Genomic DNA, 19,188 nt, shown 5'->3' with positions numbered 1-19,188 from the left:
ATTTACTATTTTACAAACAAATTATTGCAGTGGCAACATTTTTTGGAATCTAATTATGATTTAGAGTTTAGTGTCATCTAACATCTTGGTTTCGAGAAAGATTGTCAAAGCTCTCGAGGACGCACTGTTTTGACTTTGAGGGACCTGAGTAGAATTTTTAGTTATTTATCTTTTGGCTACCTATTATTAACTTTAGGCTAAGTAAGCGTTCACAATGTTCACATCCTTTCAGCATACCATCAAGAGACACGACGCTAGTTTAATGAAATAATTAAAAAAAAAGAAGTTTGATACTCACGTTCCAGTCAATTGCCTCGACAAGTCTCTCGATCTTTTCAGGATCTTCTGGCTCGGAGTCCGTGTCCAATAGGGTTTCATTCCCACTGTCAGTATCCCTCGCGAGACTCCTGCTCTCCCCCAGAAGCTCCGCCTCGGCCTTCTCGCCATCATTTTCCTCGATTTCTTTTAGAGGGGCTAGAGGGGTCGCCTCTTCTATGGCGGCTTTTAGTGACACTTGCTTTAATAAAGACCCGAATTTCTCGAAGAAGCTGTCGTCCACTTCTTGTATTCTGTGGAGAAAATGCGTTGTTAATAAATGAGGTTAAAAAACCAAAGATTATACCTACTAGTTCCTACTGGAACCAAAATGACGGAAGTCTGTAGGATGTGGTTTGGGGTCATCCATTAATTACGTCACACGAATTTCAAGGTTTTTTGACCCCTCCCCCCCTCCTTGTCACACTTGGTCACATTTGGCAAACCCCTCCCCCCTGGTGTGACGTCACATTTTTTCAACGAAATCGGCAAATCGAATTAAGTATTATTATTTTTTTGTAAAAATATTAGTAAAGTTATAACCCAAAACTGATTATTAAAAAAAAAAACTAATAAAAACGATTATCGTTCCAAAAACTTGTTTTTGAACTGTACAGTAAATAAAATTATTAAAATAAAATTTTGGTTACTGATGAAGTTAAAGTGACGTCACAAAGTTTGTGACTCCCCTGTCATGTCACATTTTCTTGACCCCCTCCCACCCCCTAAACGTGTGATGTAATTAATGGATGACCCCTTTATGTTTCTTTGGTTTTACCAAAGCTAACACTGACATTATGTTTTTAAACTTTACGTAGGTCTCTACCTATATTTATCCCCAGTTATATCAGTTCCCAGGGAGTTATTGATTGTAGAATAACCTACAGGCAAATAAAAAAATCTTACCCCATAGTATGACAGCTGAAATAGATGGCGTTCTACTACACCAATGTTACTACCACTGCCACTGGATTGTCAAAGCGCAACTTCTGAATTCAAATCCCTTGCATAATTTTATGACTGCTGACTACCACAAATTTAGAGCCATCCATAGTGACCCGTAGTAGTAACAAAACAAGGTTGATTTTTGTTTAATTATTTTTACTCATTCATTTTGTGAGTTTTGGTTTTCACTGGACGATTTGTTCTGTAGGGAAACGCAGGTGGTTATAAAGGGCAATAAAACAAAGACGATACTTATAACATGCTTAGAGTATATTTTGACGATATACATATGAGACTAGTTTTTGCTACATTGAAGAAAAAATAAATGTACAATGATTCACATCTGATATACCACGGAAAGACAGTTCAGCAATCAGACCGTTAGATCAGCACTGTTAGACAGATTTCAGTCAGTCAGCTTTTACCACTGACTGTATACACCTACTTATGTATAAGTAGATATGTACAGTCAGTATCAATTAGATAGTTATAGTCAAAGTGGCTAAATATATTTTAACACTCCTATGGCAACTAATTTATTTGATGTTGATAATACAGTCAGCTGGAGAGATAGTGAACCTACTAACAAATTTTTATGCAAGGGGGGTCAGTTATCTCTGCAGCTTACTTTACATGATATAAAACAAATGCACCAAATGTATATGAATTATGTGCCAGCTTTTCTTAATAGAGCTACATTATAAACAAATCAGATTTTTTTAAATGCATACAATTTTTTATTAAGGTAATCATTTTACAATTCATAAATAATAGGAAAAACTTATGCAGTAATACTAAGCTGGCCAGTAATTATTTCTATTGAAATATTGAATTACACATTTTTCCATTTACCTCTAAATCACATTTTCTGGAAGACTGGAATGGTTCACAGATTTAACTCCTATGTATACTTATATTATACTAAAAACAGAACATAAAATATAACTGGGCTGAGTATCCAATAGGTATTCAAAGTTAATTTTAAACATAGATAAAATAAAAGTTGTAAACAATTTTATTAACATTATAGTATATATACAAAAACAACTAAAAAAGCAACAAGTTTCAGTACTTAAAATAATATGGCTCATAACATAAACTCAACAATAAATATATAATTTATTTATCCAAAGCAGACATCAAAGTATATTTGATATCAGTGTACTCTTCAACACCATGCTTGCTTCCCTCTCGGCCAATTCCAGATTCTTTAATGCCTCCGAAAGGTGGCTCAGCCGCAGAAATTATTCCATCATTGATCCCAACCATTCCAAATTCTAGTTTTTGAGACATTCTGAACGCTTGGCCGAGGTCTTTGGTAAACACATAGCTAGCCAACCCACATCTAGTGCTGTTGGCAACTTCCAGTGCCTCCGCTTCATCTTTAAACTTGTAACATACAGCCACAGGGCCAAACACCTCCTCGTGGTATATCGTCATACTGGGTGTCACATCAACTAACAAAGTGGATTCATAGAATTTGTTGCCTATTTCTTGGGCAATTTTTCCACCAAGCACAACCTTTGCTCCTTTTGATACTGCATCATTGACAAGGCTGGACACTTTATCAGCTTGCATTTTGTTAATAAGTGGCCCACAAGTCACCCCCTCCTTGGTTCCGGGCCCGAGGATACACTTATTTCCAATGCGACTCTTGAATCCTTCTACAAACTTGTCGAACACACTCTCATGTATTAGGAACCTATTAGCTCCAACGCAGGACTGCCCATTATTTCTGAACTTTGCTGACACAGCTTGGTCAAGAGCATTTTCCAAGTCAGCACTAGGGAAAACAATAAATGGGGCATTGCCACCCAACTCTAATGATACTCTTTTAATGCCCTTTGCAGCTAATCCATAGAGAATTCTTCCAACATTGGTAGAGCCAGTAAATGAAATGCAACCTACAGCAGGATCCTCGCACAGAACTTTGCCTACACTGGCAGCATTATTTCTGCTAGACGTGACCACATTAATAACACCTTTAGGCACACCGGCTTGAATAGCTAGTTCAACTGCCGCTAGAGCTGTCAGAGGGGTATCTTCTGATGGCTTGATGACACAAGTGCAACCAGCAGCCATGAGAGCCCCCACTTTACGAGTTATCATCGCGAAGGGAAAATTCCAGGGTGTAATGACTGATATTACCCCAATTGGGTGCCTCGTCACAAGGATCTGCTTATTTGGCCAGGGACTTGGAATAATTTCCCCAGTAACATGGCGCGTCGTATCTGCAAAATAATCGAGAAAAGAGGTACCATATATAATTTCACCCTTTGCTTCCGCCAAAGGCTTTCCCGATTCGGCTGTCAATACTTCTGCAAGGTGATCAATGTTTTTCAAGCAGAGGTCATTCCATTTTCGGAGAATACTCGCTCGTTCCCTTGCAGTTGAATCTCTCCATGTTTTGAAAGCTTTGGAAGCGACATCGACCGCAAATTTAGCGTCCTGTTCGCCCATGTCGGGCACTTCGGCAATCACAGTGTCATCTGCGGGATTGGTCACAGGAAACACAGCATTATTTGCCGCGCGCAGCCATTCTCCGTTCACATAAGCTTCCTTCTTTAAAAGATGCATACTTCTGTAACTCGTCGTAAACAACTGTAGATGCCTCGCAGCACTGAATCGTAAGAGGTCCATTTTAGCAGCTTATGGTTTCACTGGACTGATAACGATACAGCCACGACACACAAGCGTGCCGAGTGCCAGACGCCGCCGCTTTGACTGCTAGATAAATGTTCAATCGAGAACAATTTAGTTTAATTTATCTCACATAATATGAATCTGAATAAAATCTTATCACCTCAGCCGACAGCCGACAGATGTCAGTGTCACAGATGAGTTGCCAACTTGCCACAGAGTAGAGTGCCACAGCCACAGATAAGGTACAAACAAATCATTCAAATCAAATCGTCTTGGTATGTGGCATACTGCCATCTATCCGTTGTACACATAACTATTTGGACTTGTAGTACTCGTTCGTTTCCATCAAAGACATATGTAACTTCGTATAAGACGAATAAAGTCTAAGGAAAAAACGTGCCTCGGAATTCAAGTAAAAGTCATTCTCGAATAGATGCCGCATACACCTTTAGCCTATCCTCGGCTAGATGGCGTGACGACACCGTTTCATATTTAACAATTTTAACACATGGATATCAGTGAATGAACATGGATCAAAATGATATAAAAATAATAAAATCATTTATCCATATATATACATTTTTTGATAACTTTATACGTTTTCATTTTGAGTTTTAGTCGTGTGTCGATAGATGGCAGTAAATTTACAGTGACTACAAAATTTACAATGACAGGACCCCTCTATACTATCTATTCTTTTTGGTTTCCATACAGGTTGTGGACGAACCCAGTCTATATTACAACGAAACAAAGTCTAAATAAGCAGTTTAGGCAGTTAGCCCGTAGAGTAGGAACCACACGCATAAAATTATCATTAGACCAAGAAAAGTCTGCAGCGATTTTGATAGCCCACGCAGTGAAAGTGTTATTTATACGTCATAATTACATAGAAATTTAACGTTTAAAATGACACTTGCACTGCGTGGGCTATCAAATTCACTGCCGACTTTTCGCGGTCTGACTCTATCGCACACGCTATTTCTCACAAAATGTATAAAAAGTTAAAAACCCTAGGGACTTACAGGTTTTAGACATTTTCTTTAGCTCGGACTCGAGGGGTTATTGTGGAAACTAATTGCAGTGCACACTTAGACAGTATTACACAAACACAAACTTGGATAGTGTATAGGTACTACAATTCTTTACAATTAAATAATCGCACTATTATGAATATTATGATGAGATTGATGAGTAAAAGCTACCCAGAGCCTCTACCATCAGTTTTAACATTGACATAACGCTCACGTCTACGTAATTTACTTTCTGTACATCTCGCTTCCACTATTGCTCGCATATGCGAGTACGAGCGAGATGCATAGAAAGTAAGTTACTTAAACGTGAGCGTTATGTCAATGTCAAAACTGGTGGTAGCCGTACAGGTCCAAAACAAACATATCCTTCGAGCAACACGGAAGGGAGGCGGCATTCGCACTATTTCCCCTCTGCCGAGGTACAAGATTAGCGCGTCAATCTAATCTAGCGCGGGTAATAAAACTAGTTGCACTTGGATTTTTCACTAGACCGAGTCCAGACGCGCGCGTGAACACTGCTGCACAAAAATGCCTGTTTGCTCGGTTTTTTGTTATAAAAAGAGGTCGGGGACATCAAATTTACAAAAAGAAAGTGTTACATTTCACATGTAATATTTTTTTTTACATATCATACGTTTAATTACATTCAAACACAATTATTATATTTTAGTCTCATGTAATTGTTGGATTTATCGATTTTGCTCGCTCAGTACAAATTGCGGATCGGTCGAGAGACAAATCCGACTTCTCATCTCTCATAATACAATAACATACTTCAACGAAAATGTGTTAGTGTGCGTGTTGTGACACTTGTCACTCGTCCGTACACAAAAAGAGATCGAGGTTTGCAAGATTTGTCTTTGACGTGTGTCATTTTCTATGTATTTGTGTCGTCATTACAGATTGGATTTTGTATGGAAGTGTGTGAGAAGTGCGACTGTGTGCACCTTTCCCCCCGCGAAAAATGGCAGAAAGATTTGTACGGTGAGATATCGCTTGGGCCCCTCCCTTCCGATGTGTCGGAAGCCGGTGTTGCTCGAAGAACATATCCGTCAAGCGGTAAAGGGTTCTGAAACTGTCTTAAATTAACAAGCCGGTAGAAACAGAGTTTTAATGATGCCTCGCCACTGGAATATATCGTCCTATTACTGCAAATACCTACTAAGTGCAAAAATCGTGTTTCGAGATAATGACGTTTGAATGTTTGGATGTTATTTTCTATGTAAAAATATGAACAAATTTACACTGTATTTATAAATTCCTAAGCATAATTTTATCTAGTTTACTACTTACCATGCAAATAATCCAGGTTGTGTCTAATTGCCGATAAAAACAGGATTAAAATTAAATAGTCGCGCACTTGGTATGTTTTGCCTGTAGAAATACACTTTGCTATATATCCCCCAGGAAAGCATTTATGCCTGTATACCTATTTAACTCAGCTTTACTTTACAAAAAATATATCTACCAGCCACAAAATAGTAGTAAATACCTATAGGTTTTCGTGTTTTTTCGATTTAACTGATAATCGATCAAAGTATAAGAGGTTTTAGCTGTATAAAATATTGGAATTTCTTATTTAAGTCTCAATAATTTTAATGAATATTACTGATTTCAGTGTTTTCACTAAAGAAAGTAGTTGTTAGCACTTAGTTACAATTTGTTGGTATTTGAAATGAAAAAACTGAAATTTTATCAACGTATTATGGTTATTTATTCATCAAAAATGCTAGAAAGTTAACAATCGTCTTCATCACTGCTGGATTCTGATGCTGCAACATCCGGAACTCGGTCAATAACATCATTGTCACAGTTAAGCGAGCGAAACCAACCATGATACTCTTCAGGAATGACGCCTTTATCGCAAAGACTGAGTAAATCCTTTTTCTTTGCTGCAGAGATCGTCAAGGGTTTATCGTACATTTTTTTTAAACCGTGACTAAGAAATGCTTCAGGAGTCGGAGGTGGTTCCACAGAGCCAGGATTCGACTTGTTTTGGTTCCTTGTCCTGTACCGAGAGCCAGATTGGGGGGTCGCCGTCGCCTTGGTATCAAAGTTCAAATAATCTTCAGATGAGTCGTAGTTGAAGTATATTTTTGAGTCGCCTTTGACGTATTTCATTTTTTTGATCTTTAGCCAGAGGACTTTATTCCCATTGCAGTCCTTGCTTTTATTTTTCAATATAGCTTCAGCTAGACGTTTTAGGTCGTAAAACTCGTTGTATTTAAATTCTTTAACATTATAGGGATCTTTTTTTACCTTTTTTTTGCCAACATTGTACACTCCTTTCGATCTAGCATTCTTAAAAATGTTTTTCCAATCTGTCATAGAGAATACGTCCTTGTTTTTCTTAGAACTTTCAATACTGCTGTGCATTGAATCGGCTTCCATGTAAGAATGCCCCGACTCAAGAAATTTCTGTTCAATGACTTGAAGATGATCGATTTCGTTAACAGCCCAAAGTAATATAGCCGCAACGTTTTGGTTACGATTTTGACCACCGCAGGTGTCGGAGAACAAAGACACACTTGTTACGTTCGTGGAGATACAATTTGACAAGTAATGGTATAAAATTGTACCAATCTCCGCGCTTCCCTTTTTGCCATGTACTTCGGACCAGGAAAAGCAAAAGGCATTGTTGGGTAAGGCACTCTCATACACGGTCAAATTGTATACGGTCAGTTTACGCACGTAATAAAGCAAGCCAACTTTTGAACATGGTATTTGTAATATAGCTTGCAAATCAAAAGACACAGATAAAAAGGTTGGATCGGTCCCTGCTCTTTGTTTGTCTCTTTCTTTTTCAGCCTCGCATGCAACTTTTCTTTGTATGTGCTCGCTATAGGTCGTTTCCAGATCAGCTTTATCTTTATCTTGTGCTGAGGTGTACTTGTTACATGCCTGACACTGGTCTTTTTTTGGGACAAAGAAACTCAAGTTGAACTGAGTCGAGAAAATTCTGCGATAAGTTATTGCAGACACAGGATTGTTGTTTTCATACTCTAGCAAATAAAGTTCATGCATTTTATTCACTGAAAGTGTGCTTTCCAAATATTTACGTTTAGATTTTTTACGAATATAATGTCCCTCCATTGTAGGAAAGGAAGAAATGTGGTCAAGTACTTCTTGCACCTTTTCTGGGGGAGTTTTATTTGGCGGAACATGATGTCCTCGTCCATCAGCACCGGAGTAAAATCCAAGTTCATCTCGGTTTTTAACAGCGTCACTGAGTGTTGCACGTGAGATGCCTAAAGCAGAGCAAAAGAATTTCTGACAAACTTGTCGCTTCTCTGTGCCTAAATCAAAATAACACTTTGTAGTGTAAGGTCTAGCTGGTCGTTTTCTCTCTACCAGGATTTTCTTTGGTGGCTGGACTGTAATACGAGCCAGTATAAAGTTTTTTTTGCTTACAAAGTCCAAATGCCAGTAGGTTCTACAAATTTTCGCTCGGTCTTGTTCGGTGAATGTATCTGTACATTTGAATAAGCATTTTGTACAATCAACTGTCTTAGGGACTTTGGGGGCTCTTATTTGGTTATTAGTTGTATACGACAACCCTTCCGCACGTCTCTTTTTTGCGACATTTTTTTTCCAATTGCTCGGATCGGCAGTTCGCCAACGGCTTAATGTTTTCACTTCTGCCCAAACCAACTCTAACACATCTGATAATATTAGAGTAGCAATGTCAGAGACTGTGTCATTATTTATCTCTTCATATTGGTGAATGGTGTCTGGCTCTGGTGATATAGTAAAAGATTCAATGTTTTCCTTAGCATTGGGGCCTAATAAGTCCTGCAACGTAATTAAACCACCATCATCATCGCTGTGGTTGCCAGGAGACCGCTGCTGGTCCTCTTCGTCTGGATGGTACGTAGGATCGTTATCAGAAAAGTCGCCGCCGAATAATGACGACTCTGACTCTGATGTCGTTTCCGAGATTCGCCTTGCAGGCAATGTTATTTTAGTCCGTGGTAGCTCTTGCTCCGACTCTGGCGTGCTATCATCGAGAAAAATATTATCATTAAATATCTGCTGCATCTGATCAGCTATACGTTCTTGTGACTCGTCGAGATCTGAAGCCTGGCGTTGTTCGTACTCCTGCTCGTGTTTATCTGCAAAAAAATACCCTGACAATTTATTATTATAGATATACCTACTAGTGGCTCTGTGAGCTGTAGACCTCGCGTTATGCTTAGAAAATGTAAAAGTTAAAAATAATTAGGTCGTTGAGTCGTTATATAAAATTTGTAGATTATACAAGTCAGTTACGGCTACTAAACAATAATTAGGTAAGTATGTGAACAGTATTTATACGCAGCAGTAACTTACCGTGCCGCAGTACTTGATGTACAGCGCGTGCACTTGCGGGAAGCGGCTGATCGTCAGCTGAAAAATAAACGTACAGATTAATTTAATACAAGTGGCCAAAAATACGTTGACTAAAATTTTTCACACTTACAGTGTAGTGCATAATTATTCCAAGTATCCACCGGCCGGCATGCCCAAATACTCAAGAAATACCGTAAATTAAATTAGTCAGATACAGGCAAATTATATACATAAATAAATTGATATATAAATATTAGGTAAAGACACTCGGGGTTTGCATATAAACACAGAAGTAGGCACCTACCTACTTACATAGTCAACCGGCCGGCACGGCACGCAGCGAGCGCCTTGGATATTTGAATGACCTTGTACCTGCCTACATCCCAGGTATATCCTCTTTGCAGAACTATGCAAGTCTATTCTTTATTAGAATCTATAGTATATATATACAACAGCTAAAAACATTCATTCACCGGCATAAACGTCTCGAAAATACACACATACTAACCTCAAATTTAAATTTAGGCCATAATTAAATAATATTACTTACGGTTTCCATCCTTGTCTTTCGTGGCCATTCTAACGAGTCTTCTACTCCTGGCACTCATTTTTATTACACAGTGTCATTAACTTAGGATTCTAAACAAATTATTCACAACAATTATCAGAGCATCAAACGTTACATCGGCGCGTGAGTCGCAACTGAGTGAAGTTAGCTACGGTGCGAAGCTAGTATTAAGCGCACTTAGTTCATTCTGCCTGTACAACTACATGTTAACATTGCAATAAAGTTACATGCAAACCCTACTAAGCCGTTGTACATTTTTTTGGCTGAATGATATTGCAGCTTAATGAATACGTAGATCTTCAGACAAAACAATATAAAGATGTTTAGTATATTTAGCTTGGCATAAAATAAATAATTAGCTGGATAATCTTTTACGCAAATACCAAATATGTATACATAGAAGATACTTTTAGAATATACCACGGATATAATTTCATAAAATGAGTATGCAAAAACACATTAAAACCTGGTTACAGTTTTTACTTGGAGGAGAACACATGAATCATTGTGCTATGATACACATTTCAATTTCTTCCAGTACATAATGCTACCAAATCATCAATAAGTTGCCTTACGCTCGAGCTATCTTCGGAACGAAAGGTAGTATCAAAAAATGGGTTTTACCAGTTTGTAGAGCTTGAAAAATTAATTCTAATGGTCTAATAAAACCACTTTCGTCATAAAGTCACTTAACAGGTATTTGCAGTAATAGGACGATATGACACATGATGAACAACATACATGCAGTTAAATTTGAGTAAAATCGACAGAGTTGCATCAAATGAGTTAGTTTGACGGACAATAAGTAATTTTACCACCATCCATGCAAGAAATTTTAACCCTTAATCAAATAACGGGAAATTATTTCCCACTTCATTCTAATTTACGAAATATTTTTTATCTTTTTAATGGCAGCATTCAGCGATACCAACTATACAGATTTAAAATCTTAGTAACATTTTGAATTTGAAAAATGGCAATACTTTTCTAATGGCCGCCATTTGTACTTCCAAGTCAATGTCAGTTGTCGTGATTTTTTTTGCAATAACGACAATTTTTTTAGTGTTATGAGGTTAAGTGCGAAAAAAAATCTGGTAAGTGCATACATTGTATACTATCATAAACTAGACTTATTTTCCCTGTGTCTTGCTTGAAAAGAATTGTGACAACGATATGAATTAGCCAAGATTTTATGGTTTTAGTAAGTGGGAAATTATTTCCCATTGTTTGTTCATGAACTTACGATTTACAAAAAAAAATGGTAGGTTTTATCAAGTGGGAAATTATTTCCCAGTATTTGTTCTCCACCTAAATTTTAATTTGTTTCCATAAATAAAAATATATGCCCGTTTGTCTGTTGCACAAAACAATGTGTGCCTTCTTTTTGTTTTCTTTTTTCTTTTATTTATATCTTTGATTTTTGAAGATAACGTTAAAAAATCATATTTGAATTCCAAGCAAAGCCGGGGGGAGCTACTAACTAGTAAAAAGTTCGTAACCGTATCGGACAATGGGAAACTATTTCCCACTTCATTCAAAATTTTGCTATTCCGTAACGGATAACGGGAAATTATTTCCCACCGTAAACCCCCTTTCCCCCCACTTATGTTTCTTTATATATTTTTTCGTAATGTACGCACCCTAAAAATCAATCTTAGTTTTCAAAAATCTCATAAAAAGTGTTCCGTTTGATTAAGGGTTAACATTTTTAACGGACAATAAATTTGGTCTTGTAGGCTTAGCTCGTAAAAGTGGTTAATAGGTATATGTAGTTAGTTCGGCTTCGTAGGTATTGTAAATAGTGAGATAAGGAAAACTAGAAGTAAGTACCTAAATCCGAAACAAATGATCAAGCGTAGATATTTCCAAATATTTCTAAAGGACTTTCGACAGACGTTACAACAAATGGCATATGTTTTTAGATGATTACCGGCTAAGTAGGAGCAACGAATTCTATCGATCGATCAAACGCCGCAATGTAAATAGCTGGTTTGTACTGCACACCGTTGTATGGGGACCTTGCACTTTGAGACTATGCGCTGAAACTTGGCACAGTTGATTGTTAGCTGGTCTTGAGCAGAAACAGACCGGTAGACGTCGAGAGCCACCTCTCATTTAGTGAGGGGGGGAGGGGGGAAGTTCGACGCTGCCGCGCTTCACTTGGAGCAATATTTCTCTAAAACTATACCTATTAGGGCATGTAATATATCATTTTCGGATAAATTAAAGATGAGGAATCTAGTTTTGGAACTAAAACAATGCACTTACTAAGAAAATATATAGTTTATTGTACAAAACTGTTGATAAATGGGAGATAAAAAATAATATTAAGCGTGGGTCAGAGTGATCTCAATACAAAATAAATAACTCTTAAACGGTAGCCCACAGCAAAAAAATATCTTTTACGTAAATAATCTGTTTCAGATTTCTTATAAAATAAGTGCTACTTTTTTTCGCTACCATCAATATTAAAAAAAATATTGAAGACAGAAAATAAATACTTAGGTCTCCTTTTTTTAGTAATTCGTAAATAACTCGTAAACGATGGCCAATAGCAAAAAAGGTTTTATTACATGAATAATTTACATAAAATTTCCTACAAAAAAGGTTATTCAAACTTTTTCGCTAGGGTCAATATTTAAAAAGAGGACCTTAGAATTTATTTTCTCTCTTTAATATCGTTTTTAATATTTACCCTAGCGAAAAAGTTTAAATAACCTTTTTTGTAGGAAATTTTATGTAAATTATTCATGTAATAATTTTTTTTTCTCAAAAATGGACGGCAAAGTCGACTTTGCCGTTTAAAAAATAGGTCGCGAAGCGCGTAGTTTATGGTCAGTCAAAAATTAAAAAGTTAAAAACATTGCAGTCTCGATTTTGGGACTGCAATGTTGCATACAAATTCCATTATTTGTCGAGTTCCAAACTTTTTAAAAGTTGAAATGGCCATATCAAATGAAGGCACAGGCTCATTAAACAGCCAAACAGATGATTAGTACCGCGACTATTTACCTGTCTCAAATAGGTTAGCGTATTTTCGGCAGAAAAATACACTTCTACTTTTTTATTAAAAAAATAAAAAGGCGGCAAAGCTAATTTTTTCATTTGTTTCTACTTTTTTCTGTGAAAATATATACCTAAGAACGTTGCTTTTGTAAAATATTTCTATTATATTTATTTTTCTTGCACCATTTTTGAGAAAAGCACTATATATGACTCGGCTGGAAGGCTATTTGCTGGCTTCGGATTCAATTAAACGGACTCCCAAGGTCGTCCATTTAAAACGAATCCTCAGCCTGCAAGTAGCTACTTCCGAGCCTCGACAATAATGTACTATTGTGCTATTGGCCATCGTTTACGAGTTATTTACGAATGACTAAAAAAGGGGACCTTACAATTTATTTTCTCCCTTCAATTTTTTTTTCAATATTCATCCTAGCGAAAAAAAGTAGCACTTATTTTATAAGAAATCTGAAACAGATTATTTACGTAAAAGATATTTTTTGCTGTGGGCTACCGTTTACGAGTTATTTATGAAAAACTAAAAAAAATAAACGATTGTAGAACAAGTTATAAGTAACTTTCCCACCTTAATAATATTTTGTATTGAGATCACTCTGACCCACGCTTAATATTATTTTTTATCTCCCATTTATCAATAGTTTTGTATAATAAACTATATATTTTCTTAAACGTAATAAGTGTATCTTTACAACTATATTATTTGTTTTCAGATTCCTGCTACACTTTAAAAAAAATTTGGTAATTATGAAAAATTCAAAAACACGTTTTTTAGTCTTTTATACTTTATGCTTTATTTTTTGTTAGAAAGAGCATTGTTTTTGTTCCAAAACTAGATTCCTCATCCTTAATTTATCCGAAAATGATATATCACATGCCCTAATAGCAGAGTTGGGCAAAAATTAACTTGAATAAGAATAAGAAAAACCGGGCAAGTGCGAGTCGGACTCGCGCACGAAGGGTTCCGTACCATAATGCAAAAAAAAAAACGAAAAAAAGCAAAAAAAAAACGGTCACCCATCCAAGTACTGACCACTCCCGACGTTGCTTAACTTTGGTCAAAAATCACGTTTGTTGTATGGGAGCCCCATTTAAATCTTTATTTTATTCTGTTTTTAGTATTTGTTGTTATAGCGGCAACAGAAATACATCATCTGTGAAAATTTCAACTGTCTAGCTATCACGGTTCGTGAGATACAGCCTGGTGACAGACGGACGGACGGACGGACGGACGGACGGACGGACAGCGAAGTCTTAGTAATAGGGTCCCGTTTTACCCTTTGGGTACGGAACCCTAATAAAAACGGAAATCTTATTCTTATTCTAATCGATTTGAATTAGAATAATTCTTGCACTAGTTATTTTAGAATAAAATTAAGGTGAATAAATCATGTGACTTTTATTTTAAATGCGGAATAAAAAACAGAATAATTATTCTAGAAGTGGGACTATTCTAAATAAGGTTTTATTCAATTAAAATGTTATTTAGAATTAAGTTAATTTTTGTAGTACAATCGGTTATATTTTGTAAGTTGATCTTCACCCTTCTATTTAAAAGTCGGATTGATTTGATATTTGTTACTTTAGTTTAGGTACAGTACCCATTGAAGAGTTCCGCTATACACTATCCAGTTCTATCATCCGATCAGGGTGCTTAGCCAACATGCCAAACGTTAACGCTCCGTAGAGTTGCGTATAGTCTCTCTCTATCACTCTTACATATTAGTGCGATAGAGAGACAGATGGCGTTTCGTTGTCGTAGCACTCGTAGCGCAAAAGATTGGGTGCCAATTTTTGTTTTAATTTAATAACCAATTCATTAGGTACAATTTAGCTGTTTTTAGCGCTTTCTGTCTCTATCACTCTGACATATCAGCGCGATAGAGAGACAGAGATAGCGTTTCGTTATCGTAGCGCAAACGATTGGCATGTTGGCTACGCAGTACGCACCCAAGGTGCCTAGCCAAGATGACAATTTTTGTTTTCAATTTAATAACCAAATCATTAGGTAAATTTAGCTGTTCTGGGGGCCTAGTTAAGATGCCAATCGCTTGTGCTCCGACAATGAAGCACTTTCTGTCTCTATCACTGTTACATATTAGTGCGATAGAGAGACAGAGAGCTTCGCTGTTGGAGCGCAAACGATTGGCATGTTGGCTAGGCCCCCAGAACAGCTAAATTTACCTAATGATTTTGTTATTTATATAAAAACAAAAATTGGCATCTTGACTAGGCACCTTGGGAGCGTATCCAACATGCCAATCGTTTGCGCTCCAACAGCGAAGCTCTCTGTCTCTCTATCGCACTAATATGTAAGAGTGATAGAGACAGAAAGCGCTTCGTTGTTGGAGCGCAAGCGATTGGCATGTTGGCTAGGCCCCCAGAAGAGCTAAATTTACCAAATGATTTGGTTATTAAAATAAAAACAAAAATTGGCATCTTGGCTAGGCACCTTGAGTGCGTAGCCAACATGCCAATGGCTTGCGCTACGACAACGAAACTCTATCTCTGTCTCTCTATCGCACTAATGTGTAAGAGTGATAGAGACAGAAAGCGCTTCGTTGTCGGAGCGCAAGTGATTGGCATCTTGGCTAGGCCCCTAGACTAGCTAAATTGAATCTAATGATTTGGTTAGTAAATTAAAAATGATAAAGTTACTGAAACTATGCGATATGCGACAGACAATTTGTAAGATTGTATTCCATAAAATAGGTATAAATTAGACAAGAGACTAACTACTATTACATCTACCTAACTATACGTAATTAGTACCTATACGTTACTAATAACGTAGTGCGTGGGTAACGACCCAGACTACATTTTTATTCGTGGAATATTATTTCGAATAAAAATCATGATTATATTTATTTGATTAAGAATATGTTATTCTCATTCAATTTTTTCTCATACGAATTATTCCCGACCAAAATTATTTGAATATTTTTGACGGGAATAAAATCGAGATGATTTTATTCCTACGAATTGGTATTCAAATAATGATTTTATTCTTGAATGCCCAACACTGCCTAATAGGTATAGTTTTAGAGAAATGTTGTGTGCTACTCTGCAGCGGCGCCACCATAATGAATACCAATGAATTATATGGTGAAATGATGTACCTAAAAGGTACATCATGTACGTATAATGTTTATGGCTGTACCTGTGATAGGAAACGAAATAATCGGCATTGAAAGTGGCGCCGCTGGGGAGCATACTCCCCAGCGGCGCCACACAGTACTCATAGATGGAAATGATATTAGCTATTTTTTTCTCATGTAAATTTATGTACTAATGCTGCTGATTACGTACCTATTGAAAAAAAGAATTATTTTGCATTGATTAGTGATTTTATTTACATTTCAATTCCGCGTTCCACCTAAACGGTATGAGTTGTAAGAGAGGCGCGCGGGTGAGCGAGATGGTGATAGAAATTCTTCCCGCGGAACCGCGCTCCCGCGGCCCGTTCCGATTTTCAATAATAAATATTTTTGTTATTGCTTTCGTTATGTTTCTGTGTCTGTACTTCTGTATCAAAAGAAAAATTATATTAAGTACGTTGTATTTTTTTTTATTTAAAAGTATATAATTAAATAACATTTTCTGTATGATAGTTTCACATAAGAATTACATCTTGTTTCATTGCGATTTTCAGTAGTCGGGTTTTAGTTTTTGAACTTATTTTCATAAATAATATTTTTGTTTTGGCTTTCGTTATGTTTATGTGTCTGTAAAAAGAAAAATAGTTATTCGTTTTACGAGGGGGCAAAGTTGTTGTCCAAGATTCCAAAATTATATAAAAAAGCGAATTATTGGTTCGAATAATGGAATCTTGAGCGTTGCGAGAGTTACAACATTGTTCACCACACCAACCCGACGAAAATACTAATGTAAAATATCAAACAAATTAATAAATAAATATCATAGGATTTTTTTACACAAATTGACTAAGCCCCACGGTAAGCTCAAGAAGGCTTGTATTGTGGGTTGTGGGTACTCAGACCGCGATATATATAACACTTGCACTGCTTGGGCTAAAATCGCTGCAGACTTCCTTTGGTCTAACTTTATACGCGATATAATCCGTTTTAATAGTTTTATTTCATGAGTAACATATGCAATCGCGGTAACCGAAGACAATACATATTATAATACGTAACGTATAAGTTAACAACTCAAAATTTGCATTAGGTAATTTAATTTTCACCACACCAGCTCGGAAAGACTTACTTTACACTTCAAAACCGGATAGCAAAGTTGCACTTTGCTATCAGTAATTCACATGTGAGGCAAAGTAATCAAATGCAAATTTTGAGTTGTTTTCTTATGTTTACTGGTAGAATTGACTTTTAAATGATGATTTTGGATGATAAATATTGAATAACATTAATTTGAAATTGATTTGATTTTGTTTGATACCGTCATTATAGCCAACTTTGCCCGCTTTTTTTGAAAAAACACGAATTTCTCAACACATCATATGACTTTTTTTGCTCAGCACGTCCATAGTGATCAAACGCATCAGTTTAATTGAAGAAAATTTTTAAATCATGTTTTTACCCACTTTTTTTGGCGTTTTAGAGGGCGGGCAAAGATATCCGGGATTTGCGCCAACATTGCCCACGTCAATTTGGTGTTCAAATACAGCTAGTATGTATGATGATGATGTCTAAAGGGGCCCACTTATTAACAGTCCGCCGGACGGTATCGGCCTGTCAGTCGTTCGGAACTGTCAAAATTTTGTTCTAACTGACAGGCCGATACCGTCCGGTGGACTGTTAATCAGTGGGCCCCTTAAGGATTATTTAATGGTTTTGGGCAATCGTACCGTTCCCTGTTAATAACTTAGCGATAAGTGTAATAACTTTTGAATTGGTGGGCAATGTTGCCTACCCGTTTTTGGCCATTTCCATACAAGACTCACCTAAGCATTTTACAAAGGCTAAGGTTGTCACTTTAGAGAAAACCTGTAGTTTAATGGACTAAAATATGAGTTTTGCTGTAGTTTTCATGCGTTAAAGGGATAAAACATCTAAATAAAGGATAATAAGACCAATCAAATACAGTATATAATTATAAACTTACTTTAGTGTACAAAACATAACCATAACATTCGCTTACTTGCGAAGTTGGGTAAATTTGTCAAAAGTGACAACCCTAAGCCGTTTTAAGTGGTGGGCAATGTTGGCATCCATAGGTCTGTAAATTACCGGATTACATTGCCCACCGCCAAAACTTTTGTCTTTAGGCCTTTTTATATTAAACCTCAATGGACATAATCTATACTTCATGTTTTATAACTGAAACCCGGAAATATTTGTCAGTGTTCTCATTTTTTTTCTACTTGCATTCATTTTTCAACAAGTTTTGCCCTCCGAAATATACCCTATATTTGACAACTCGCTGAAAATTCCCAAGTCAAGTTGAGCATATGTTTGGTATATAGTTTTGTCACAAATTTAACCTATTTCCTTTAAATATTTAATAATTTAACCTATTATTTAATGTTTAAAATTGTCGTTTTGGGCAAAGTTTCCCCTGGTGGCAAAGTTGGCTATAATGACGGTATTTAACATTTAATATTTGCTTCGGGTTGGTGAGGTGAAAAATTTTGTGTTTTACTCGGAGACAAATTTTGTTTAACCCTCGTGCTTTAAAACCCTCGCAACGCTCAAGATTCCATTTTTCGAACCACTCGCTACGCTCGTGGTTCAATTTTGGAATCTTTCGCTTGCTCGGGTATCAATATTAGCACGAGCGGTTAAACAACAACTTTGCCCCCTTGTAAAACAAATAACTATTATTATTGAAAATCGGAACGGGCCGCGGGAGCGCGGTCCCGCGGTAAGAATTTCTATCTCCATCTCGCTCACCCGCGCGCCTCTCTTACAATTCATACCGTTTAGGTGGAACGCGGAATTAAAATGTAAATAAAATCACTAATCAATGCAAAATAATTCTTTTTTTCAATAGGTACGTAATCAGCAGCATTAGTACATCAATTTACATGAGAAAAAAATAGCTAATATCATTTCCATCTATGAGTACTGTGTGGCGCCGCTGGGGAGTATGCTCCCCAGCGGCGCCACTTTCAATGCCGATTATTTCGTTTCCTATCACAGGTACAGCCATAAACATTATACGTACATGATGTACCTTTTAGGTACATCATTTCACCATATAATTCATTGGTATTCATTATGGTGGCGCCGCTGCAGAGTAGCACACGAAATGTTGCTCCAAGTGAAGCGCGGCGGCGTCGAACTTCTCCCTCCCCCCCCCCCCCCCACTAAATGAGACGTGGTTCGTGCAAGGTGTCGTGCATTACCAAACCAGGTA

The 19,188-nt window shown here is 36.8% G+C and overlaps 4 protein-coding genes across 9 annotated transcripts in view; 1 reads left to right on the top strand and 3 right to left on the bottom strand.

Annotated features, from left to right (window-relative positions):
• The window catches only part of LOC134794343 (ATP synthase subunit s, mitochondrial), a 242,433-nt gene that overhangs the window by 31,467 nt on the left and 191,778 nt on the right, over positions 1 to 19,188 (top strand). The window lies entirely within an intron of this gene.
• The window catches only part of LOC134794321 (protein unc-13 homolog 4B), a 76,805-nt gene that overhangs the window by 35,155 nt on the left and 22,462 nt on the right, over positions 1 to 19,188 (bottom strand). For all 6 annotated transcript variants that reach the window (XM_063766092.1, XM_063766094.1, XM_063766095.1 and 3 more), the window contains exon 2: positions 299 to 569. In XM_063766092.1, coding sequence (XP_063622162.1) covers positions 299 to 569 — 271 coding nt within the window. The remainder of the gene's footprint in view (positions 1 to 298; positions 570 to 19,188) is intronic.
• LOC134794328 (glutarate-semialdehyde dehydrogenase) lies at positions 1,509 to 4,042 on the bottom strand. The gene has a single exon (XM_063766119.1). It carries the CDS (start codon positions 3,898 to 3,900, stop codon positions 2,380 to 2,382), a length of 1,521 nt encoding a protein of 506 aa, XP_063622189.1. The 5' UTR covers positions 3,901 to 4,042; the 3' UTR covers positions 1,509 to 2,379.
• Positions 6,672 to 10,280, bottom strand: LOC134794515 (uncharacterized). The gene is made up of 2 exons (XM_063766327.1): positions 9,814 to 10,280; positions 6,672 to 9,046 (listed from the first exon to the last, which is right to left on the bottom strand). Exons 1-2 carry the CDS (start codon positions 9,869 to 9,871, stop codon positions 6,672 to 6,674), a joined length of 2,433 nt encoding a protein of 810 aa, XP_063622397.1. The 5' UTR covers positions 9,872 to 10,280.

The sequence above is a fragment of the Cydia splendana genome, chromosome 10, assembly GCF_910591565.1.
Source record: "Cydia splendana chromosome 10, ilCydSple1.2, whole genome shotgun sequence".
In the NCBI taxonomy this organism is placed as follows: domain Eukaryota; kingdom Metazoa; phylum Arthropoda; class Insecta; order Lepidoptera; family Tortricidae; genus Cydia; species Cydia splendana.
The sequence above is the reverse complement of the archived record's forward strand: the minus strand, read 5'-3'. Positions and strand labels throughout refer to the sequence as shown.